Source organism: Ailuropoda melanoleuca, chromosome 6 (assembly GCF_002007445.2).
Source record: "Ailuropoda melanoleuca isolate Jingjing chromosome 6, ASM200744v2, whole genome shotgun sequence".
NCBI lineage: Eukaryota > Metazoa > Chordata > Mammalia > Carnivora > Ursidae > Ailuropoda > Ailuropoda melanoleuca.
In genome coordinates, this window is record NC_048223.1 from 56,367,054 (window position 1) to 56,382,072 (window position 15,019).

At 37.7% G+C, this 15,019-nt stretch overlaps 1 protein-coding gene across 3 annotated transcripts in view; it reads left to right on the top strand.

Moving 5' to 3' along the window:
* The window catches only part of HEATR1 (HEAT repeat containing 1), a 54,979-nt gene that overhangs the window by 18,622 nt on the left and 21,338 nt on the right, over positions 1-15,019 (top strand). For all 3 annotated transcript variants that reach the window (XM_019809293.2, XM_034662450.1, XM_019809291.2), the window contains exons 20-28: positions 487-679; positions 5,100-5,269; positions 5,669-5,827; positions 7,119-7,361; positions 7,636-7,767; positions 9,005-9,108; positions 9,272-9,415; positions 10,058-10,176; positions 10,260-10,381. In XM_019809293.2, the coding sequence (XP_019664852.1) occupies positions 487-679; positions 5,100-5,269; positions 5,669-5,827; positions 7,119-7,361; positions 7,636-7,767; positions 9,005-9,108; positions 9,272-9,415; positions 10,058-10,176; positions 10,260-10,381 (1,386 nt within the window). The remainder of the gene's footprint in view (positions 1-486; positions 680-5,099; positions 5,270-5,668; positions 5,828-7,118; positions 7,362-7,635; positions 7,768-9,004; positions 9,109-9,271; positions 9,416-10,057; positions 10,177-10,259; positions 10,382-15,019) is intronic.

Below are 15,019 nucleotides of genomic sequence, written 5' to 3' on the forward strand. Positions count from 1 at the left end.
ACAGCAGCCCAGTCTGATTGGTTGGTTAATTCCATTACCAGTGAGAAACTGCTGTTCAGGGGGGTGAGTTAGCATATGCAACTCAGTTAAGAAATTTCAGTGACCTCCGTGTTGCCAGGTCCAGCGGTCAAGTGTGTGCTTGTCTCACCCCTCTCAGCAGCATTTGGCACCATGGGTGACGCTTAGTCCATCCTGGAATTCTTTCTAATGAGGCTTCCCCAGCATCACACGTCTTGGTTTTCTGCTTATTTTGTTTCTCATGTTGTTGTTCAGTGTGTTCAAATGCAAAGTTATAGTGAGTCCTTTGAATTCATTTTACATACTTCTCATTGGTTAAAATAAGTATGGAAACTTTTAAATAATGAGACAAGGCAAATCATTGCAACAAAGTATTTGTTTTCTGTAATTGTACACGGATGGAAAGAGGATTTGGAACCAACTAAATGTGAGTAAAAATTAAACTTCACTGTCATTTGTTTAATTTAGGTGCATCTAGAAGATGTTTTTCAGTTATTCAAGTTCTTTTCCGTTTTATGGACATACGGGTGTAGCCTTTCAAATCCACTTAAATGCAGCATAAAAACAGCACTGCAGACTCAAGCTCTTTATATAGGTCGTGAGATGCTCTCTGCTCAGAAGGCTCAGAATAAACATCAGCTGGCGTTTGTGTCTTCTCCAGGTATCGTGAGTAGCACGTTATGTTCTGTCACGTTCTGTCATGACCAACTTTAATGCTTTCTCTATTTGTAGTTTATGTAGGTTGTAGCTGGGAAAATTTCTTAAATTTTTTTTAAATAGAGTGCTCACGGTGCGTGCACTCTGTGCTCTCTACGTGTATGTGTAATTTATGTATATACATATAAACTATTGCGTATGTATGAACTATGAATATGCATATATGTATTTTTTTTTTTAAATTTATTTGAGAGAGAAGACGCATGCACCAGCAAGGGGGAGGGGCAGGGGGAGAGGGAGAAACAGACTCCCCGCTGAGGAGGGAGCCTGACACGGGGCTCAATCCCATGACCTGAGCTAAAGGCAGACTTTAACTGACTGAGCCACCCAGGCGCCCTGTAAAACTACTTCTGATCACCAAAATAGATAGTAGAAATGGCAGATGATTAATCATGAGTTCTTAATATCCAGCTATTCACGTTCTGCATTTCAGCAGTACAGGGTTATATGGAGAAGCCGGGCCATTCAATACAGTTCTATATTTGATTACTTATAGAATGGGCCTTCACTCAGACAACCTTTTTGGATTTGTCTCTTTTATCAGATGTAAGTCATTTTTAGGTTGGGCACTCACTAATAGAACACCCCAAATTAAATTTCTATTTTTTGATAAAGTGAAATTTGCAAATTTGCAAAAGGCGTAGAATTTTCTGTAGTTGATGAACATGATATTGAAAAATAGGTGCTTATAAGCTACTGACAAATGAGAGAATCTGGCAGAATTAGACCCTGTAGCAATTAAAAATGAGAGAACTGATAAGGATGATGGATGTGATTGATGCTGCAAACTGGAATGATTTCAATGTCAAAGGAATAAGAGTGGCCCTTGGGAAATTTGAAAGTGTTCTAGATTTTTTTTTTTAATTCTAAAATTGTTTTTTATAAATGTTCTGTGAAAGCAAAGTGAATGATCATATGCTTTTCCTAAAACAGTTTCTCAATGTTTAACTTTCATTAGCTCTATGAAAGAGCACATAATTGTAACCAAAATTTTGTTAAATACAAGGTAATGTACGTACATAGATTTCAGGTTTTACTTACAAAATAAAGTCCCATGAATATAATTATTTCTTTACTACTTACTATAAAATTGCAGTCCCTGTTTTTAGGTAGACTTACTTTAATAAAGTTTTTTCAGTTTTTTTTTCCCCTCTTTGGATGAGAAAACCCTCCTGTACATTTTTTTAAACTTTATTTTTTTTTTTAAGATTTTATTTATATATTTATTTGACAGAGACAGCCAGCAAGAGAGGGAATACAAGCAGGGGGAGTGGGAGAGGAAGAAGCAGGCTCATAGTGGAGGAGCCTGATGTGGGGCTCGATCCCAGAGCACTGGGATCATGCCCTGAGCCGAAGGCAGATGCTTAACGACTATGCCACCCAGGCACTCCATAAACTTTAATTCTTTAATAAAAGTATTATAAGTATTATATTACAAGTATTCTGTAGTAATACTTTATATAAAAATTCATTTTAAAATGTCTGCAGACTATTCCATTGTATGGAAATAGCATGATTTATTAAACGGTTATTTTCTGTTAAATTTGGGAGTTTTCATAAAGGTATGTATATTTTATTTAGAGGTCATAACTATTTTGATTTTCTAATTAAGTGTGAAATGTCTGTTATCTTTTGGTATCAAAGGCAGTGGATCCTGAGGAATGTATGTCTCCAGGACCAAAACACTTAACTTTTCCCCAGTATTGCTGCAAGATAGGCTCCCTTCTTCCTAAAGTACTTTTGCATTTACGCTGCTTAGAAATGTCACAGTACTCCACTGAAAACAGGAGAGATGCACCTTGTTCTACTGGGAAGCTCAAGGACTGCACCCTAGAGTCCCAGGGGGCCTAAAGTGGGAGGTCATTTAGCCATTACACCTGTGCTCCATGTTCTCCTCTGAGCACACAGGGAGCTTCTATGCATACCTTGTCTGTGAGGAGTCCAAGTTTTGGCTGGTACTTCTTTTAATCTATTTACAAAAATGTTATGCCTTTCAGAAGAAAAAGGTATTGCTATACTAATATAGTATGGTGTTTTATGAATTAAGTCTTCGTCAGTGGCTTGGGAATCTAACCACCATTTATTACTTTCTGTGCAGATCATTGTTCCAGCTCAGTCTTACATTTAGAAAGTTTCACTAGATGAATAAACATTTAACATCATTTGTGAAAGATGTAGACTGCCTTTGGTTTTTTTAATACTTGATCAATATAGTATGTTTATATATTTAAAATCAAAGCTCAGTATTTTTTTCAATTTTTATGTAGAATATGCTATTTTAAATCTAAAGTGAGTTGGGAGAATGAAGTCGCAAAGATTTTAAATGGAAGAACATTCCTAAATGCTGATTGTTTAAATAAGGTAGTTTTTGCTTACCTTGAGTTCCAATACATTACTTGAACATGGTAACTGTAGTTCTTAGTACTTTGAATTCATTTTTGAATTATTCAAGGAATTTTAGCAAATGGTATCTTGGCCTGAAGCTGCCCTTTGTGTGAATTCAATTTTCCAGCTGTTTGTTTCTGACTTTATTTTATAAATTAATATTATGGAGACCAGGAAAGATTTCCAGCTTTCAGTTTACCTTCTCAGAAAATTTCAAAAGCTTGTTGAGCTCTTTCTTAGTGTTCCAGGAGTGGAATACATGGAATGGATCATTACTAGCAAAATAAAAGTTGCCACAACTTGTCTCAGTAGATAGCATGGAATAAGGCTTAAGTAACTAATTACCATAAAAAGAATTTAGGTATCTTTTTATCCCAAAGACATCTTTTCAAAAAACCCCAATCCACTTGATCTTATGGACGCATGCTACCAGATTTTTGAAGCAGGTTTTTCAGTGCTGTTGAACTGAGCAGGGCATAGAATGAAGAAACACTTGCTTTAGAAAAAGCATTAGAAGCTTAACATTGAAAATTGACAGTGCTTCCAGACAAAAACAGTAGGCTAGGTTGCTTTGAATAATAATGCAAAATTTCTAAATAAAATATTTGCAAATTTAGGGGTGCCTGGGTGGCATAGCGGTTAAGCGTCTGCCTTAGGCTCAGGGCGTGATCCCGGCGTTATGGGATCGAGCCCCATCAGGCTCCTCTGCTATGGGCCTGCTTCTTCCTCTCCCACTCCCCCTGCTTGTGTTCCCTCTCTCGCTGGCTGTCTCTATCTCTGTCGAATAAATAAATAAAATCTTAAAAAAAAATTTGCAAATTTAGTCCAGCATATTTTTAAAAAGCAAGCGTTTACCCAAATAAGAGTTCATTCCAGCAATACAAAATTGGTTCAAAATAACAAACTCTTAATATAATTGGCCATTTCCGTGTTAAAGGATAAAACCCATATCATTTTCCAAAGAACTGAAAAGGCATAGATAAAAATCAGTAATTCTAATTATGTGACAGCAAAATAATAATGATGTACTAAAAATACTTCTCAAAGCAAAAGCTAGCGTTTTCACTTCAGAGTTGGGGAAACAATAGCATTCCTGCTAGATTCATCACTATTACTGGATTTGGTTTTAGAAGTAGTTGTTGGCAGAAGCAGCTGTCTCAGACACTGGTGGAATATGTACGAGTGAGAAGGCTGTAGGGTTCTTAGGTAGACTATTACATGGGACACTTGGATAGCCATTTGGAAACTAAAAAGTTTGACTCCAACCTTATTCCTTAGACAGAAATTTCATGTGAACTAAAGATTTCACATTAAAAAAAAAACAACACCACAGCTTAGCTCTAGCGTTAGAAGAGAACATGTAGTACATGTGGCCTCTCTCTAAATATGGAGCTAGACACTTGAACAACTCACTCAGTGGGGAGAGCCTCTCTAAGCAACGTACAAAACTAGAAGAAAAATTAGACTGATTTCTGCATTAGAAACTCAAACATCCGTTAAGGACAAAATATTTGCAAAGCCTGATGCACGATGGGTAGTTCGCGCTGCATACTTGCAAGGATGTATGTACAGAGATGTCTCTTGTAGCAGTTGTAATGCCGAAAGACAAGGAGCAACTGAACTTCCACCAGTAAGATACTGGTTTAAAAAATATAATGGAGAACCGTACAGTTTTAAATGAATGATTTAATTTAGATACACACACTTATGTGGAAAACACTTCAAAATAAATTGAGATGTGGTCGTGTGTGTGCGCGCACGTGCGCCACAAACATCATGTGCTCTGCTCTCATTTGTGTGTTTTCAAAAGGATAGACTAGCATATATCCAACATTTTGCTAGCATCGTCAATTAAATGGTGAACGGTCTTCGGAGAGGATTTCAGTGAGGAGGAGAACTTTGGCATACCCTTTGGTGCTATTTAAGTTTTGTACTGTTTCAGCTTTTTAAATTGCTAAATTTTCCCCCTTTGGTTTTAGTGGTGATATCTCTACTCATTAATCTGGGAAGCCCCATAAAAGAAGTACGAAGGGCCTCCATTCTTTGTCTCCAGGCCCTCAGTGGAGTGGTGTCCCATTTCCATCTGGTAATAAATCATTTGGTTCCTAAAACAGAAGAGATCACCTCGGATGTCACCTATGTTGCTCAGGTAAACTCATCAGCAAAGAAGATAGATTGTGTGCACGTGCCTGTGTATACCTGTGAACAGTTTCATCCTTTCTTGACATTTTGCTTTGTAGGGATTTTGATTAAGTCACTGAATTTAGAAATTGATGTCGATATCTGCACAACTTTATCCTCCCATTTTTAAAAGATAGCCGTATAGTGTTTCAGTTCTGCTTTGTTTTCTTTGGCTAAAAGGCCAGTATTGGGCTTTTGATAGTAAACTAACTTAGAGGTATTGATACCATTTCCTGTTGAGGTTTCAAGGGGAAATGAAAAAATGATCAGTAATACGCGGTTTGGAAAAGAGTCTTCCATAATTAGTACATTTAACCTTTGTAGTTCCTTAACCCTTTTTTATCCAATTTTCATTTTTGTGTCCTAGGATTTAGCTACTTTATTTGAGGAACTACAGAGAGAAAAGAAACTGAAATCTCATCAGAAGTTATCTGAAACTTTGAAAAACCTACTGAATTGTGTATATAGTTGCCCATCTTACATTGCAAAAGATTTGGTGAAAGTACTTGAGGAAGTCAACAGTGAGGTATGTGCAATTCAAGTGGCTTATACATTCCATGTAATGTTACTACACACTGGTGTATCAGCTCATGAATGAGGAAAGTGTTTGCAGGAGTTAAAATTTGCACTCAGAAGTGAAAATTTCCTTTCTAATTTGGGAGGGGGAAGTGCTGAGATATAGTACAGATACAGGGCACAAAAAGCAAATATTGGTGGGTTTTTTTTTCCATTTTAAAATTGTGTGCTATCCTTGATCATTGATTTGATTTGAAGTGAATTTTTTTAAAAAATGGGGAAAAACATGGAGATGCACTGCTGAGAAAACTGTTGGTTTGTATCTTCTGATGGAAATTCTCCATGATGTAATGTATTTGGACATAAGAGAGAACATTCCAGAATCCTTTGTTCATTCATAAAGTGTGTGTGGTTGAACATTTTTCTGGGGGAAAATCCATAGCTTTCATTATGTTGTCAGGGAGGCCTGTGGTAGAAAGGAGGTTTTGAAGCACTGGTTTATGTGATGGCACGTGTGATTAATGGACTATTCCAAAAGTGCCTAGATATTTCACCAGTCTCGGACTGATTACAACCTGGAGAACTAAAGCAAGGCTATGACGGAGTGAAAACCATGTGATTAGATTTTCCTGGTGGCGGCAAAGAGATGGCATTTATCTGTCAGCTTTGTGTCATCCCTTGTAGTTTAAACTAGGAATTGATTGTCTTGTTCTATGAAGGACCAAATAGTAAATATTTGAGGCACTATGGACTCCACAGTCTGTCTTCTTGCAGGTGCTCGGCTCTGCCATTGTATTGTGAAAGCTGGAGCCAGTTATGTAAACAAATCAGCTTGGCTGTGCTTCAGTAAATAAAATTTACATAAACAGGTGGTCCTCTGGATTTGGCCCACAAGCCATAAAGTGCTCACATTTGGTTTAGTTGTTAAAGACGTACGTAATTTGGAAGTTCTGTTTGAGGAAACATGCATTGTTTAGAGAAAGCTAAAATTTATTTTTGTGGTCTAAAACTTTAGTTTGTATTTCTTGTTGTCAGAAAGTCTTGGGACACCCATGAATTACTCCTCATCTCTGAAGGGTTTAGAGCTTTTGACCATTATAAACTGAACTATCAGAGGGGACTTGAGTGCTTAATTGGATTAAATAGCCTTCCTCATGTCCAAGAGATCACCTTTGATTTGGTTTTTTCTCTAGACTAAGCTCCCAGTCTTGCAACATCGTATCTTTGGATGTCTTTGTAAAGCAAACAAAAATATATGTCAGTATAGATAACTGTTTGCTAATAAATTTCCCAAACTTTAGATGGTGCTTTCTCAGCTATTGCCTATGGCTGAACAACTGTTAGAAAAGATCCAGAAGGAGCCGACAGCTGTCCTAAAAGATGAGGCCATTATTTTACATCTCATCCTGGGAAAATACAATGAATGTTCAGCTTCCCTTTTACATAAGGACCCAAAGAGTCTAGATATATTTATAAAAGCCGTGCATACAACAAAGGAACTTTGCACAGGAATGCCAACCGTTCAGATAACAGCTCTTGAAAAGGTCAGTGACTTTTTTCTGAAACTAAAGTATATTCAAGCTCTTAAAATTTTGTAATGTTTTACTTGGAGAAGCTAAGTGGACTGGACATGTTTTAAAAGGAATATGATCTATTTGGCCTGCTTTTGCAAAGTTGAGTGATGTACATGTGTGATAAAACTGCGTTTTAGCTGACAAAATGAGAACAAGATTGCATCGTAAGAAAGAGCAGTATAAAGGTCATTTTTGGAATTCACGTTTGTTGAGCTCAGTTGCCTTTTTTTTTTACCTCCTCTAGATTACAAAGCCATTTTTTGCAGCTGTATCAGACGAAAAAGTTCAGCAGAAGCTTTTGTGCATGTTGTTTGATTTATTGGTGAATTGTAAAAATTCACATTGTGCCCAGACCGTTAGCAGTGTTTTTAAAGGGGTAAGTTGCAAACTTCCTATAATTTGTTAATTAACGTTTCTTCTCTTCCAAGTGACACCATGTTTAACCAACCTCTGATTTCAGTGCTTTTAGAAGGTCAGATGTTAGCATTAATAAGAATCATGGACACGTAGCTCATAGAGAAGTGCAAAATCAGAATTGTAAGTCTTCAGCACTATTTTTTTTTTTTTTAAAGATTTTTATTTTTATTTATTTAACACAGATAGAGACAGCCAACGAGAGAGGGAACACAAGCAGGGGGAGTGGGAGAGGAAGAAGCAGGCTCATAGCGGAGGAGCCTGATGTGGGGCTCGATCCCATAACGCCGGGATCACGCCCTGAGCCGAAGGCAGACGCTTAACCGCTGTGCCACCCAGGCGCCCCCTTCAGCACTATTTTTATTTTGTGAAATATTTATAGTTTTAACCAGGTTGGGTGTGTTAGTTTGGATCTTACTCATACTAGATGGGATCTACTTGTTTTATGCAAGGATGTTCAATGGGGTACAGGTTATACTTAAATAGTTGTTTAATGACATGTATGTGATGGAATTGAGCATCTGCTTTTTGGTTTATGTGTATATTAAAACATAGCTATAGGGGCGCCTGGGTGGCTCAGTCGTTAAGCGTCTGCCTTCGGCTCAGGGCGTGGTCCCAGGGTCCTGGGATCGAGCCCCGCATCAGGCTCCCTGCTCCACTGAGAAGCCTGCTTCTTCCTCTCCCACTCCCTCTGCTTGTGTTCCCTCTCTCACTGGCTGTCTCTCTCTCTCTGTCAAATAAATAAATAAAATCTTTAAAAACAAAAACATAGCTGTAAATCAGAACAACCACTTAGTTACTTTTTTTGTTGTTAAAAAACACAGAAAACAAGTTCACAAAAATAGGTAGTAGTATGGGGATGTCCTAGTATCCACATGCAGCAGCTCTCAGAATTTTAACATATTTTCTTAGATCTCTAAGATGCAGATTTCTAAGTGAAACAAATTAAGGTGCAGATTAGTGTGTATACTACACTCCTGTTAGTGTGTTGTTGTGGTTTTCATCTTTATACAGCTGTTAGGATATGGAAAAGAATATATAGTCAGTGGCATTTGCCTTTGGGGATTGGTTTGGGCTCTACAGTCATAGGAAAATGTGAATGTGGATGTAATGTGGATGTGGACATTTAAGTCAACATTTATGTCTCTAATTTTATCCCATGGAAGTGTATCATCCATCATTCTTCCTTCATATTTTAGATTTCCGTTAATGCTGAACAAGTCAGAATAGAACTGGAGCCACCAGACAAAACGAAGTCCTTGGGCACAATTCAGCAAACAAGAAGACAGAAAATGCAGCAGAAGTAAGAGCTAGGAGTGCAGTGAGGACATGACATTTATTCCCCAGGCCTTGAATGTTATGAAACCATTTTGATTTTTTGATACCCATCAATTTGGTTAAATAGGTGTGATAATGTTTACTTCGTATTGTGAGTGTTTGCTTTTCCAATATTTTCTGTTTTCCAGAAAATCACAAGATCTAGAATCTGTTCAGGAAGTTGGAGGTTCTTACTGGCAAAGAGTAACCCTCATCCTAGAATTACTGCAGCACAAAAAGAAACTCAAAAATCCTCAGATACTGATACCGACTCTTTTTAACCTGCTGTCAAGGTGCTGACACTTGCCTTTGCCTTTGATCTATGAGAGCATAGGATTCTAATTCATGCACATCTTACTTAACGTTCTTTTTTAAATATAGTCTTCTCTTGCTTAACTAGTCTGTAAAATAAAGCAAATTATGTACTTTAGTTAACAGATTAAAAGAAAGGTGTTAGGTACCTATTGCCAGTGCCGCAAGCTGATCTTCCTTCTGTGTTGTATAGTGAATGACCATTCCCCTTATAGCCTACTTCTTCACTTTCAGTGCCATGTCCTTGGGGTGTACTTACTTGAAAGATAAAGTGTGAAATTAGCTGTTTTTAGGTGTACATTACCAGATAGCTGTAGTGTATGGCCATTGTATTGTAGATATTTGCTTTTGTCTGAGAAGCAACATAATCAAGGTTGTCCTCTAAGATTTCAAATAGGTTGATGAAAAGTACAACAGAGAGGAGAGATAAAATTTGACATTAAGCACCTGCCCATATGAGAAAAAATTCAATTAGAATCTTAAATCTTATTTATAGACTATGTTTAATGTTAATATTTTAGGTATTCCTGATTAAATATGTCTTCTGGATAGACGTTATTAATGTGTCGCTGAAATTGTATAACTTTCATTTCCCATTACTTCTTTTCCGGGGTTTCCTGAAGGAGTTTAGAACATCTGCCACCGGAGCAGGGAAATATGGAATACACCAAACAATTAATTCTTAGTTGTTTGCTCAACATCTGCCAGAAACTCTCTCCAGATGGTGGCAGAATACCAAAGGGTATGTACTTTGTTGGAAGGATTACTTGCTTTGCATCTGGGTGTACCTACCACTTAGAGATTGTTTCTTTCTCATCACTGTAGCTGTTCTAGATGAGGAGAAGTTCAATGTGGAGTTGATCGTTCAGTGCATCCGTGTTTCAGAGATGCCGCAGACCCATCACCATGCCCTTTTACTTTTGGGTACTATTGCTGGAATATTTCCTGTAAGTATTAATGATTTGAGACTTCAGCCAATATTTTGTTATTTTCTTTCTTTAGTGGGAATGCATAAGTGCTCACTGGTCTGAATTCAGTGGACTTTGGTCTTATTGGTGGGACTCTCAGCCCTGTCTCCTAACAGCTGAGGCAGTGTAAGCTGGTTGCTCTTGCTTCGGGTCCTCTTTGTACAGTGGCAATAATGCTAACCTTCTGCATAGGGTTATTGTGAGGATGTGACTTGGTGGTTTATGGTTTGCACTCAGTGCAGAGCCTGGCACGGTGTAACTGATAATTGGTAGTATTAATGTTACTTGAAAAAAATTACCATCCCATTATCCTCAGACAGCTTTCATCCAGTGAGTTGAGAAAAAGTAATTTGATTATAAACTTAACCTCAGAGAAATCATGTTCCTTTATGGAAGTACATCTTTTGAAGATAATTGAAATTTTTTACCTTTTGGGGATTTAGGTCACAGGTTCTTAACCTGGGGTTTTCTGTGAGCTCTAGTGGTCTTTCAGTATACTAACATCATGTGCTAGATTTTATGCATCTAGGAATTTTTTCCTTGGAAGAGAGTAGCCCTCAGAGGAGCTGATAATCTAGAAACAATTAGGAATCATTGATATTTTTTCTTTGCTTTTATTGAAATGTAGTTCATACACCATAAAATTCATCCATTTAAATAGGCATATTATTCACTGGTTTCAGTATGTTCACAAAGTTGTATAAACATCACCATTATCTACTTCCAGAACATTTTCATCATCCCCAAAAGAGACCCCATATTCAATAGTCACTCCTCATTCCCTCTATCACTAAAATTTCCTCCCTGGCAACCACTGGTGTACCTTCTCTCTATAGATTTACCTGTTCTGGACATTTCCTATAAATGGAATCTTATTATATGTGCCTTTTTTTTTTCTTTAATATTTTTTTATTATGTTAGTCACCACACAGTACATCCCTGGTTTTTGATGTAAAGTTCGATGATTCATTAGTTGCGTATAACACCCAGTGCACCATGCAATACGTGCCCTCCTTACTACCCATCACCGGTCTATCCCAATCCCCCACCCCCTCCCCTCTGAAACCCTTAGTGTGTTTCCCAGAATCCTTAGTCTCTCATGCTTCATTCCCCTTTCTGATTACCCCCCCTTTCTTTATCCCTTTCTTCTCCTACCGATCTTGCTAGTTCTTATATTCCATAGATGAGAGAAACCCTATGATAATTGTCTTTCTCTGCTTGACTTATTTCACTTAGCATAATCTCCTCCAGTGCCATCCATGTTGCTGCAAATGTTGAGAATTCGTTCTTATTGATAGCTGTGTAATATTCCGTTGTATATATGGACCACATCTTCTTAATCCAGTCATCTGTTGAAGGGCATCTCGGCTCCTTCCATGATTTAGCTATTGTGGACAATGCTGCTATGAACATTGGGGTGCATATGGCCCTTCTCTTCACTACGTCTGTATCTTTGGGGTAAATACCCAGTAGTGCAATGGCTGGATCATAGGGTAGCTCAATTTTTAACTTTTTAAGGGACCTCCACACTGTTTTCCAGAGTGGCTGTACCAACTTGCATTCCCACCAACAATGTAGGAGGGATCCCCTTTCTCCACATCCTCTCCAACAATTGTTGTTTCTTGCCTTGTCTATTTTTGCCATTCTAACTGGCGTAAGGTGGTATCTCAGTGTGGTTTTGATTTGAATTTCCCTGATGGCTAATGATTTTGAACATTTTTTCATGTGTCTGTTAGCCATTTGTATGTCTTCATTGGAAAAAAGTGTCTTCATATCTTCTGCCCATTTTATGATTTATTTGTTTCTCGTGTATTGAGTTTGAGAAGTTCTTTGTAGATCGATCTTGGATACCAGTCCTTTATCTGTGGTGTCCTTTGCAAATATATTCTCCCATTCCGTGGGCTGTCTCTTAGTTTTTTTGACTGTTTCCTTGGCTGTGCAGAAGCTCTTTATCCTGATAAAGTCCCATAAGTTCATTTTATCTTTTATTTCTCTTGCCTTTGGAGATGTGTCGTGAAAAAGGTTGCTCTGGCCGATGTCATAGAAGTTGTTGCCTATGTTCTCCTCTAGAATTTTGATGGATTCCTGTCTCACATTGAGGTCTTTCATCCATTTGGAGTTTATTTTTGTGTATGGTGTGAGAGAGTGGTCAAGTTTCATTCTTTTGCATGTAGCTGTCCAATTTTCCCAGCACCATTTATTGAAGAGACTGTCTTTTTTCCACCGGATGTTTTTTCCTGCTTTATCAAAGATTAGTTGCCCAAAGAGCCGAGGGTCCATTTCTGGGTTCTCTATTCTGTTCCATTGGTCGATGTGTCTGTTTTTGTGCCAGTACCATGCTGTCTTTGTGATCACAGCTTTGTAGTACAGCTCGAAATCCGGCATTGTGATGCCCCCAGCTTTGTTTTTTTTCAACAACAATTCCTTGGAGATTCGGGGCCTTTTCTGGTTCCACACAAATTTAAGGGCTGTTTGTTCCAGTTCTTTGAAAAATGTCCTCGGTATTTTGATCGGGATAGCATTGAAAGTGTAGATTGCTCTGGGTAGTATGGACATTTTAACTATGTTAATTCTTCCAATCCATGAGCATGGAATATTTTTCCATCTTTTTATGTCTTCCTCAATATCTTTCAAAAGTGATCTATAGTTTCTAGGATATAGGTCCTTTACGTCTCTGGTTAAGTTAATTCCAAGGTAACGCATGGTTTTTGGTGTTATTGTAAATGGGATGGATTCCCTAATTTCTCTTTCTTCAGTCTCGTTATTCGTGTATAGAAATGCAACTGATTTCTGGGCATTGATTTTGTATCCTGCCACCTTACTGAATTGTTCTATAACTTCTAATAGTTTGGGAGTGGATTCCTTTGGGTTTTCCATATAGAGTATCATGTCATCTGCAAAGAGAGACAGTTTGACTTCTTCTTTGCCGATTTGGATACCTTTGATCCCTTTTTGTCTTCTGATTGCTGTTGCANAAGTTGTCTGCTTCTTTGCCGATTTGGATACTTTTTATCCTTTTGTTGTCTGATTGCCGTTGCAAGGACTTCTAGTACTATGTTGAATAATAATGGCGAGAGTGGGCATCCTTNAAAGGTTTCCAGCTTTTCCCCATTGAGAATGATATTTGCTGTAGGCTTTTCATAGATGATTTTTATGACATTGAGGAATGTACCCTCTATCCCTGCACTCTGAAGGGTTTTAATCAGGAAAGGATGCTGTATTTTGTCAAATGCTTTTTCTGCATCAATTGAGAGGATCATATGGTTCTTGAGTCTTTTCTTGTTGATAAAATCTATGACACTGATAGATTTGTGAATGTTGAACAAACCTTGCATCCCAGGGATGAATCCCACTTGGTCATGATGGATAATCATTTTATTGTACAGTTTGATTCTATTAGCCAGGACTTGTTGAGGATTTTGACATCCATATTCATTAGGGAAATCGGTCTGTAATTCTTTTTGATGGGATCTTTGCCTGTTTTGGGGATCAAGGTAATATTGGCCTCATAGAATGAGTTTGGTAGCTTTCCTTCTGTTTATATTTTTTGAAATAGCTTTAGGAGAATAGGTATTATTTCTTCTTTGAATGTTTGGTAGAATTCCCCAGGAAAACCGTCTGGGCCTGGAGTTTTATTATTTGGAAGGTTGTTTATCACTGACTCAATTTCTTCATAGTTAATTGGCCTATTTAAGAAATCTATTTCTTCCTGTTTCAGTCTTGGTAGTTTATGGGTTTCCAGGAAGGCCTCCATCTCTTCCAGATTGCTTAATTTATTGGCATTAAAGCTGTAAGGTTTCTAATAATCCTTCCAATTTCATTGGTGTTGGTTGTGACCTCTCCTTTTTCATTCATAATTTTATTAATTTGGGTCCTTTCTCTATTCTTTTGGATAAGTCTTGCCAGTGGTCTGTCAATTTTATTNCTTCCTGTTTCAGTCTTGGTAGTTTATAGGTTTCCAGGAAGGCCTCCATCTCTTCCAGATTGTTTAGTTTTTTGGCATATAGCTGTTGATAAAAGTTTCTAATAATCCTTGCAATTTCAATGGTGCTGGTCGTGACCTCTCCCTTTTCAGTCATAATTTTAATAATCTCAGTCCTTTCTCTTTGTTTTTGGACAAGTTTTGCCAGTGGTCTATCAATTTTATGGATTCTCTCAAAGAACCAGCTTCTAGTCCTGTTGATCTGCTCTACTGTGGTTCTGGTCTCTAATTCATTGATTTCTGCTCTATTTTTGATCAACTGCTTTCTTGTGCGTGGATTAGGCCTGTCCCTCTGTTGCTGTTCCAGCTTCTTGAAGCGAGAATATAAAAACTGCATTTTAGATTTTTCTATTCTTTTGAGTAAGGCTTGGATGGCTATGTATTTTCCCCTTAGGACTGCCTTTGCAGTGTCCCATAGGTTTTGGAGTGTTGTGTTTTCATTCTCATTGGTCTCCATAAATTGTTTAGATTGATTTTGATTTCCTGGTTTATCGAATCATTCCTGAGCAGGATGGTTCTTAGTCTTCAGTTGTTTGAGTTTCTTCCGAATTTTTCCTTGTGGTTGAGTTCCAATTTCAAAGCATTGTGGTCTGAGAATATGCCGGGAATAATTTCAGTCTTTTGGTATCGGTTGA